The sequence below is a fragment of the Anser brachyrhynchus genome, assembly GCF_964034855.1.
Source record: "Anser brachyrhynchus genome assembly, chromosome: 2".
Classification (NCBI taxonomy): domain Eukaryota; kingdom Metazoa; phylum Chordata; class Aves; order Anseriformes; family Anatidae; genus Anser; species Anser brachyrhynchus.
In genome coordinates this window covers 125,248,705-125,259,479 of record NC_137695.1, presented here as the reverse complement: position 1 = coordinate 125,259,479, position 10,775 = coordinate 125,248,705, and the positions used below count along the sequence as shown (strand labels likewise).

At 45.8% G+C, this 10,775-nt stretch overlaps 1 protein-coding gene across 4 annotated transcripts; it reads left to right on the top strand.

Annotated features, from left to right (window-relative positions):
• Positions 1 to 78: 78 nt before the first annotated feature.
• On the top strand, positions 79 to 6,333 carry TCF24 (transcription factor 24). Of its 4 annotated transcripts, none has more exons than XM_080582446.1 (5): positions 79 to 217; positions 442 to 528; positions 1,194 to 1,286; positions 2,426 to 2,801; positions 5,241 to 6,333. In XM_080582446.1, the coding sequence occupies exons 4-5, from the start codon at positions 2,451 to 2,453 to the stop codon at positions 5,352 to 5,354; spliced, it is 465 nt and encodes a 154-aa protein (XP_080438572.1). In that variant the 5' UTR covers positions 79 to 217; positions 442 to 528; positions 1,194 to 1,286; positions 2,426 to 2,450; the 3' UTR covers positions 5,355 to 6,333. The 4 variants fall into 4 exon arrangements, with proteins under 4 accessions (XP_080438572.1, XP_080438573.1, XP_080438574.1 ...); XM_080582447.1 differs by having other exon boundaries at positions 205 to 306; XM_080582448.1 differs by having other exon boundaries at positions 206 to 288.
• Positions 6,334 to 10,775: the final 4,442 nt, after the last annotated feature.

Genomic DNA, 10,775 nt, shown 5'->3' with positions numbered 1-10,775 from the left:
AAATCACCCGAATCTGTGGGCCCAGAGTCCCCCACGCTCCACCTTGGCCCGGGCGTGAGGCGAGGCCGGCCCCGGCCCCGGGCGGCCCGTGAGGGGCGAGCCCCGCCCGGCGAGGGGCGGTCGCTGCCCGGGGCCCGGTGGAGCTCCGCGGGGTGGAGGGGAGGCTGAGGTGCCTTAAAAGCCAAACCTCCCCTCACAAAATCCGAAAGGGAGCGAGGTGGGGACTTGTCGCTGCCCGGAGGGTTTTTATTTGCCTCAGTTGTCAGCCGCGGAACCTGGCCCCGCAAGGTTTCGGGCTGAGGAGGGGTGCGGGTCCCGCTCCGTGGAGCAGAAGCACGGGTGTGCGTCCCCTCGGGTGCTCCCCGGCCCTTGGGTGTTGCTGCAGCTACCTGAGGGGCACCTCCCGTGCCCACAGCTGAGTTTTGGCTTCTTTCTCCTCAGGCCCGGGGCTCCATCCCGTGTAGATGTGAACCTGCTACAAGGAAAGCTCCAGCTTCGGAGGGACGCGCGAGGAGATGCGGTTTTTAGGTACATGCTTTTCTGTGTTCTGCATGTCACGTGCATTATAGTTGTAAATTTGGTTACGCACCAACACGGTGAAATCAAAATTGCATGCAAACCTGCCTTAAGCCTGCGTTTTGGTATTGCTAGCCGAGTGTGTCTGTGTCCTTGTGCAACTCAGACTTTTCCAGTAATCGGAGAAAACTTCTTTGCTTCAGAGGGTTTCAATGGGATGGCGAGCAAGAAATCTTGTTGATGAAACCAGCAGTAACACAGACTTCTGCTTTTGTCCATGACTATATTGACTTGGCAGCGGCAAAGGAGATGATGTTTTTGCCACTAAAATGTGTGTGGAACCAACTGTGACTGAGGGAAAAATACCAAGAAAGAATACGCTATCACCTTCTTTTAAGTTTAAATTAAAGGAAATAGACAATTTAAGGACTGCTTTTTTTTTTTTGCCCTCATTCAAGACAAGCTCATGTAGACTTACATGAGTTTTATTTTATATAGGTAATAATTACCACAGTCTTGTCTTTCTTGAAACACTTCGCAAAGTCAAGGTCTGATTTTGGTAAATTTAAATCTTCACATTTTAGACATTCATGTGTATCAATTTTATTTATTTCTTTTAAAATTACATTGTCTCTGGCTGCTTTAAAAACTTGTTCTTGTCCTTGCTGTCTACCCAGGACACTACGGAAACAGCAGCTCTCCAACAGGGGAAAGCCAGGAGCTGCCTGAGGGATTCGGAAGGCTTGCCTGAAGAAGAACAACTGCCTCAGGTATTATTCTAGCTCTGGAGTGGTGCACTTCGGGGAGGAATGATGGAATCGCGTATTACAGGGGAACTGAATGAACTCCTTAAGGAGCTTGAGTGGTATTACAGGTAGAGCTGACAGTCTTTTGGAAGTTGGGAAAGACTTTTCGGCACTTATTTCCGGCTTTGCTCAAAGGAGGTTTTCTGCCATTGTTTTCAAAGGATTCTTTTGCCCCCCAATGGCCAAAATACAGTTTGCAAGACTTTAGGTTTGACAAGCGCGGAAAATCTTGCGTAATGTTAGGTGTGCAAGGACAGGTGAACGCCGTTCCCGATCCTTTAGACTCATGGACCAAATTTCACCCCTCTAAAACACAGGTGCTGCGTTCTGTGGCTCCATTTCCATTTGCATTGGCAAATAACATTTTTCTTTCTGCAGTTAATGGAGCCCCAATCACCTGTTAGACCATTGACAGAAAATATACAGTCTCACACTGCAAATTATACAAGTGATGTATTAAAAAAAAAATCACAGCCTAATTTTACTTGGTTGTAAATGGGAACCACTGTGGCAGCACTGGTTTTTCTCAGAAAAGCCATATGATCTGTGGAGTAAGAGTGACTGACAGAAAGCGCTTGGTGTAATAATACTACTTAAACTTTTTAAGGGCTAATATTAATATTAAGGGTAATGGGCTTATGTTTAAGGGTTTAAGTCTGTTTCTGTGCATGTGTGTGGCATCAAATGGACTGTTTTATGAACAGTGAGCCAAAAAGAAATTCATACACCTGCCTGTAGGCACCCCCAGTCATCCTAGAGCTGGCAGCACTCGGGTTTCTGATGATTGTTATTTCTGGAAGGCATTCACTTCAGCACAGTGAGGTCGACTTAGTGCCACTCCGTGCTTTTTCTCCTCCGGGCAGGGAGAGAGCTGTGTTTAGCTAATTATTTTGTTGTGCATACACACAGCCCGTGTCTATTTGCAAAGATGAGGTTAAAGAAGGGTGCCCCGTGCCCAGCGGGAGCACCGGTGGCAGCTGCATGGGGCTGAGGCTGGGGATGGCGAGGAGCCGCAATTCTGCCCCGGTGCCAAGGTCCAGAGCACTGAGGGGAGCCCACGGCCGGCAGAACCCTGGCTTTACGGCCACTCTTGTCGCTTACAGGATCCTCCCGCCGGCGAAGCTGCCCATGGACTGTAGGCACTTAGCTGAGAGCAGCAAGGAGACCTCCAGCCCCAGCTCGGAGCCCGAGGCCCCGCCGCCCTCCGCGGGACAGCGAGCCGGGGCGGCCCCCGGGCGACCCGCGGCTGCCAACGCGGCGCGGGAGCGCAGCCGGGTGCAGACCCTGCGCCAGGCCTTCCTGGAGCTGCAGAAGACGCTGCCCTCCGTGCCGCCCGACACCAAGCTCTCCAAGCTGGACGTGCTCCTCCTGGCCACCACCTACATCGCGCACCTCACGCGCAGCCTGCAGGATGAGGAGGAGGCGCCGGGAGAGGGCTTGGGGGCCCTGCGAGGGGACGGGTACCTCCACCCAGTCAAGGTAGGACGGCTGAGGAGCAGCCTTCCCCCAGTGAGGAGGTTAATCGGTGTTAAAATACTGAGATGAAGCTAAAGATTTCAAGCTGATTTACTTTGCTAGAATTCACACGCAAAAAAGACTGCCTTAGCTGAGTACGCCCGAGTGGTATGACCGCGTACCTAGGTGCCAAGGGCCCGGTGGAAATACCCTGGAGCATTTCTCTTCCAGCTTCAGGGACTTCGCACAAAAATGTCAAATATAGTCAAAGCCCAAACGTGGTGGGACCCCATCCCTTGCAGGTGAAGGAGGGGGCAGCAGCGGAGGAGTGCCAGTATCCTCTTAGTGCCCATGTGGAGGCCTGGGAGACCCTCACCAAACCCATCAGAAGCCACCGTAGGGCCACCAGGGTGGTGAGATGTGCCCCAGCAGTGATCCCAGCCATGGCAGCATCTGCAGGCCTGTGTTGTGTCTCCTGCTGAGGCAGCCAAGATACAAAATGTGACATTAATTACTGGCCATGAGTTAATTCCTTCTGTGAAGGTGTTTTTCTGATGCATTTACTTCATCTCGCATGTGCCGCTATTTCCCTTGCCCCAATCAAAAAAAAAAAAAGTCCTGGAGATGCAGAGAGGGCATGAAAGGGGATCTGCGGTTAACGAGTACCTGGGGATGGAAACTGTGTCCAAATCCATTGCGCAGTGACCGATGCGACTCTGAAATACCATGAGGTGTTTTCTTTGGCTCCGATCTCAGGGAGTGAGTTAGAGCACTGCTGGTCTTTTTTTCAGGAGGCTAATGAATTCAGAATGATTTAATTAAGATTAATTTGTGAAGTAACTTCTAATTCCTATAAAGTGACTAATTCACAGAGAGCTCCTTGTTCACAGTGTTGGTCGCTGTAAGAAGCGTGACATGAATGTAGGCTTCCTAGGCAATTCAAATGATTAGCAGACTCATTAGGGAAGCAAAACCTTTACATAAATCAGAAGATGGCAATAATTTACGAAAAAAAAAAACATTGTGATGTATTTCAAAATAAGTTCTCACTGGCTTCAGTGAGTTCTCTTGGCCAGGGTAAGGGGACACGGGTCTCTCACGGCTCTTTTCAACAGCTGCCGACTACTGCTGGCACTAAAAATAGTTATTAAAGCAGTTAAATTATCCAGCTGCGCGTTTCCCAGGCTACTGGAATACAGCAACAGTCGATTCATTTAGAAATTAGTTTTGATAATCCTATTTATGTGTCACTTACCCGTAGTTAGTTTTGCTAAAGATCCTACCAGTCTGACCAAACTTTCTAAAATTCTGGGTAGTAAATTAATTTTTAGTTGGAGCTGGGATGAAGGTGTCACAGATAAATCACAGTACGTGCTTCAAAAAAATCAAAGGGCAGGATATGAGAGTGCCAGCGCAGGTAAGGACTGTGACCAGACTTATATCAAGCAGACTAAATATAAAGCGTTAACTAACATATGCAGGTACGGTTTTGTGTACACCAAACAAGAAACGCGTTTAATGACTTTAAGCCAGGTAAAGTCTCAGATGCCTTATTAGTGATGAATTCATAAAGCAAAGCTTGAAATAAAAATACCGAATGAGATCCCACGGTCTTTACAATGTGAGAATGTTCTGCTTCTTTGTGTCTTTAAATAGACGGTTTGGGATTTAACTGTGTTTCTAATGATTTGACATGTCCCTCTTTGTTACCCAGAGTAAAACTGCCAGCCATTTCCCAAAAGTGTCTTTTTTAAAAAAAAAAAAAAAAAAAAAATAGTAGTACTTGGAAGAGCAGGCTGGCTGTTTCAGGTATCTTTGCATCACATGTGTGTGACCCGTTATCTTTTCAAACATCCAGCTCCAGTAGTCAACGCAGCGTATCGAGCTCGAGCTGAGCCCTTCCCATCCAGCAGAAGGGCACACACCTGAAGTAACACCGACTGGTGATTTCCAGGGCTGCTGAGAAGTGTGAGCGGCAAGAATAAACCTTGCCTGTATTACGCGGGCAGGCTGGCACGAGTTGGTGTATGCACACGGGCTGCAAGCGGTGCAAACACTGGGCTACCCCAGCGGTGACCCTGTCACCACCAACGGGAGCGCTTTGGTTCGTCTCACTAGCAGAGCAGTGAGAGTAAGGCACCATACAAATCCTGGCGCAATGCCTCACCAGCTTGACTTACAACTGTTTGTTGGTTCGTGAGGATTTCAGGAACTGTACCTCACTGTTCACTCCCATAGAAAGTACCAAAGCTGCAATTCCATTGCTCAGGTCCTAGTAACATTTTCCGGTAAGTGGAAAAAATGCAACCTCTTTGTCAATAGGCAAACTGTTGCTGTGAATAGCAACAGATTCCTGTTTTCTGGTATCATGATTCCATCAGTGTTTAAAGCTTTGCTCAGAATTGCATTCAGACTGCAAAGGTCATAAATATTTCAGCACTGTGCTTGTCTCTTGTCTTGCAGAAATGGCCAATGCGTTCCAGGTTGTACATTGGAGCTACGGGACAGTTTTTGAATCACTCAGCACAAGGAGAAAGTGCAAACCAAGGAGAAACTTCAACAAATCCACAAAACTAATCTCCTTTTTCATTAAAAAAAGTTATTTATTACACCATATATATATATATTTAAGTTAAAAAAAAAAAATCACATCTACAGGCTATAATTCCTGAAGTACTGTTTGTGGATCAGAAGGACTTGATTCTTAAATGTAATTAATACCTCAGTAACTTAATGTGGCTTATCATTGGTTTCTGTCAGAGAGGATGTTGCTGGTATCTGAGCTGGGGGAACAGGAGAAGGCAGTAGCTGGCAGCACCAACATACAGCACAGCAACAGAGGCAATAGTGCTAACAACAGGTATTCTCATCTACTCCAGTACAGGAAGTTAACAGGTACACTGCAGAAAAAAGGGGGAGAAGGGGAAATGTGATATTGGCTAGGTATAGTGCAATACAAGATCTGAAAAGAAAATGGCCTACAAGTCTGGAAATAGCAGTGAAAATACTGTGTGCACTTTCTTCACCCCATGAAGCCAATGGCAAAAATCCCACAGACAGCAGTCAGGACAGGGCTTTGTCCCTCAGATAGTCATGTGTATGTAGTTATACTTTGAAAATGTAGGTGCATGTTCACTTCAAGTAAAAATGTGAAGAAAAATATTTTTCACATACAGCAAACACAAACTGCTCTGCAGATTAAATGTAGTTACATAAGTTAAGTACTGCCTGTATCAATCCATATATTTGTGTTGTGTGTGGCAGGGTTTAAAATGTATTTTAAGTGTTACCCCAGTACTATTACTTGGCGTGTTCAAGACATCAAGATTCATCTATCTTGTCTTTTTTTGTGGGGTTCACACATTCAAGTAAATGAGCTCTAAGAGTTGGCTTGTTCATGGCACATTTTTCACTTAAACATCTTCTATATTTAGGCAAGAAAAATTGAAATGAAATGCACCAATACTGCCTAATGTATCTGTTCTGTTAAACACTGTACTTTTCATATCATTTATTGTTATTGTTAAGGTAAATATTAAATATTATTCACTGGACATTATTTATTGAGTTACAAAATCTGTATCACTTCAGTTTCTCATTGCATAGGACCAGTAGTTTCTAATAATAACATTCTACATTTATAGTAACTTTTCTGAAGACCACTTCATGTTCTTAAGTGACATTTGACAGAAAAGGAAACCAAAATACTGGCAAGAACAACCATTTCCAAAAAAAAAAAAATAATCATTTTGTTAATTTCATTCTTGGTTGAAACTTGTGACACCTTTCAGAGATGCTGAGCATGTCATTGCAAGTTGAGTCACAGAAAACTGGGTCTCCTGTGTAATAATGTGCACCAGAATTAGCAGAGCCATTAGAAGTAGCTGGATGAACCATCTAGGGTATGTGGGAGAAGCAAAGTGTGATAAAGTATGGTAAAACCTGGAGCTTTGCTCCACAATTTTGCATTCTGAGCTTTTCACAAGAGTATTATTTTTAAATACTAAAAATATATTAAATATTTTAAAAATACATATTTAAGTCTATATATATATTTAGCTATTTTAGGCATATATTTATTTACAATTGTAAGTGGTTTATTATGAGACCTGTGAGCACCATTCAAGCACATGAACTACTGTTTAGTGGAAAAAAAATACAAAAGGCCAGCTTTGCAGAGACAAGCATCTGCTTGTAAAGAAGAGCCTCACTTTTTAAAGAACAGTAATCATGGGAGTAAAAAGTGGGTTAGCACAACCTGTCATTGTTGGGACAGCTATTTGTATTGAGAGATATTAGGATATTATATGAGAGATATTATTAAAGAGGAGATGTGAAGGAGTTGTAAAGGTGGCAAAAGATAAAACACTGACAACTGTGCAGGGTGCCAGGAGTACGCTGAAGTACCAGATGAAGGTGGAAGATGCAGATTATGTTTTGGGCTGAGAAAATGCCAGATAGCAAGGCAGAAGCATAGTGACGGCAGGTTTTTTATGTTACCAGGATCTAAATGAGTGGCATCAGGTCAGGGAGAAAAGGACACGTGAAGTTTCAGCCAGAAGTCAGTGTCAAACCTCGAGCTGCTGCTGTGCAGCCGCAGGCGGGCAGTAACATGCATGTGAATCATGCATATGAAGCGGTGTGGGGAAAACCCAGGGTGTGGGTATTGCATGCTCTTACCTAACAGTGGTGCCTCTTAAATAATACACCTGGAGGGGACAGGACTCAGGAAAGCCAGAAAAGAAAAAAAAAAAAAAAAAAAAGAAAAGAAAGAAAGAAAAAGAAAAAGACTGCCCACCAGATTTTAAAGACTGTTTCCTCTAATTTAATTGAAAGGTTCTGACTGCTTATTCAGGAGCTAAACTTGTAAAACGGGTAAGAATAAGCACGTTAAAAGCATGGCAAGTAATGAATAGATGGCTTGGAGAAAACATCTCTCAGACATTTGTGAAAGTGATGGAGTTTTTAGTTGCTGGAAGACATCTGATAAAAGGGACAAGAAAACAGAAGGGGCTGCTTTACACCCATACTGTTCATATAAATTGTTGCCATGTATGTTACAATGCAAATATCTTACCAGTATCTTATAGAAGATTAAATCTCTATAGGAATATATAGAATTGCAGCTGCAGGTTTGTCCTTGAGGAGAATTGGACGTATTTATGAGTCAGGAGTATTTTTTCTGAGGCAGGTTATTACAGATCTCCTGAACTTGTTTGCTTCATATCTGATGTCTGAAGGGAACATTAAATTTCCTAAGAACATTTGGTATTTTTGTGTGCTAGAATGCAACTGTCTGGCATTTTGCACTGGCAATCTTCCAGCATTTGGGGTCAGATTCTGCCAGCTGTGCTCAGTCACCGATACCACAAGGTACAATTTTTTAACAGGGTGACTTGGGAAAATCTCGGTTATTGTGCTTAAACCGTGCTTGTGCGCGCTGAGGAATGCCAGCACCACACAGCTCCCACAGCCGGTGCCGCAGGTAAGGGCCGCGCCCCTCACGGGGCCGCCTCTCCCCTCCCCGCCCCCACTGCGCAGCAGGACACTGCGCATGCGCGGGCCCGCCAAAAGCGCCGCGGGCGGCCGCCATTTTGTGCTTTCCTCAGGCGGCGCCGAGCGGAGCGGGAGCTCCGGGCGGGACGCGTGTGTCGGTGGGTCCGGGTCGGTTGTGGGCGGCTGCCGTGCTGGCCGGGGCTGCCTTCAGCCAGGAGAGGGGTGCGGGGGCTCCGCGGAGCCGTGTGGTGGCGGGCGGCGAGGGTTATGGCCCCGTCCCGGCGGCGGAGCCCGGCCGCGTGTGAGGCGCGCTCCTGGGTTCGCTGCTGCCTCGGTGCAGCCCCTGGGGGCTCTGTCTAAAGGATATAGACTAAAGGAAAGAGGTAGTTTAAAGGATAGGGGCGGCTCTGGGCTTTGGGGGCGTTGGGTCACACCTGGCGCTTCGCGTGAGGCGTGCAGCGGTAGGTTTCTGAGCTTAAAGGCGTAATTGCCGGCGCTGTTTTATAAACGCCATAAGCTTTCACTTGAAAGATGAGCGAGTGTTGTGCTCTTGTGATTCCGCCTCGGGTTTGGTCACCAAACGCAGCCGATCCGACAGCAGATGGCATCACGCTGAGGCCGGAGCTGTGCAGGTGAGGCTGGTGCCCGCTGGCCGAGCACGCCTTGCAGGAGCGCGCACGGGGCTTGTGGGTGTAAAATGGGTGTAATTAGTGCGCCTGGCGGGCTGTGCCGGCCGCTTTATCTTCTGGTTCATCGAGTCTTCAAAGCAGTAACAAATTAGGCATCTGAAGAGACTTTTTTTTTTTTCAGATAAGTCACTTCCATTGGCAAGCGCGTGCCCTAATTCTAAAGATAAATTACCCTTTTTCCCTCTGGGGAATTTGGCTGGTGACCCTGACCATGCCCTTTTTGGATTGTAGGCACAGATCCCAAATGGTTTGACAGAGCAGGGACAGCCCCAGCACTATAGCATGAGTACTGACCTTGGGTTCAACCTGTAGGAAAACCTGTGGTGTCAGTATGTTCCCCAGAGCAGGGCAAACAAAGTAGGGTTAAAGGCTGTCCTGCTGTACTTGGTGGGGTTCTCCTCTCCCCAGTGATGAATGTTCATTAGGAGCAGCTTAATCCTACGGTCACTCTTTGTTCTGGAACTTTCTAGGTAAGGTGCTATCTGTTCAAACTTAATCTCAGCCGATGCTGTCTGCTTTTTTCCCCAGGTAATAATAAAGCCAACAATGCTTTCACTAGGTCAGCAGGTAGATTGGTATTTTTTTGACTGGCTTACTTTCCCTGGGGAAATGCTCATGCCTTCTGCTAGTGGCTCAGAGTGGAGTTCTCATAAATAAAACCTCTTTTGTTCATTTGTTTCTTTTACTTGTTGTAGGCAGCAAAAGAATTTCAGAGATGAGTTGGTTTCTGGCTTTGGGAATCTTCAGTCCGGACTGTGCTATGCTGCTATCGTGCAAGCAGAAAGACGTCACGTGAATTCTGGAGCTACAGAAGTGAGTATTTCTTACTGCACTTAATGTTGAGGAAAGCCTCCAAAGCTGCCTCTTGAACCTTAGGTCTAGATTTCTGAAGCTGTTTTATGGCTTTTAAATTTTCTTGCAGGTGGAACAAGGAGGAATATGAGCATTTGCATGTAGGGTTAAGTTTTAAACTGTCCTAGATTGTATTCTGCAGTTAGCACAGACTGAGTGTTTGGACTGCTGGCTGGCTCTGCTGTTCTCAACTTGTGGCATTGTCACAAGTCTTCTAATTTTTGGTTAAAACATCATAGGGCATGTGTCTCTACTAGCAAGCTGCTATGATGGCTGTTACATTGTGGGCCAAGGAGCCTAAATATAAGCCTTATTTTCTTAGCCATCTTGACTCAAGTAGTATTTCTTTGTTGTACTAAACTTTTTTGCTTATATAATGACTGCATTTGTTTATTATGCAGCTGAATTTTGCCTTTGTACAAACTACTTGATCTCTGGTGCATGGACCAGTAGGCCTCTCTTTCTCCTTCAAATGCTGTCAGCATGAATTTTGGAAGGTGAGGTTTTTGTCCACTCTTAAATGAACTTAAAATGTTGCTTTTTGTTCTTGACCTCGAACCTTGTGACAGTAGAGAATTTCTTGAGGGCTTTTATTTGAGGTCGGAGTTCTAAAAGATGGGTGGTTATAAAACATCTAATGCTTGCTCCTCAGAACAAAGCAATTGCAATCCAAGAATCCTGAAGGAATCAGGAGATGCTTGTGGTAGCATTGGAGAATCCAGATTTTAGCTGGAGAGAAACACAGCTTGTGTTCGGAAGAATGAACAGATGTTAGCTGAAAGCGAGCAGCTAAAGTAAAGAACAGTGTGCTCGATTCGCCCTCCCTGCTGGCACCTAACCACAGCAGTCTGGTGGAATGCATGCCCAAGGGAAAGGCTTGAACATATCAGCAGGGACCTGCATTTCTTGTGGCCAGAGAGCTTTTCTCTTGGTCCTGGCTCTGCCAAATTCATTCTGGTGC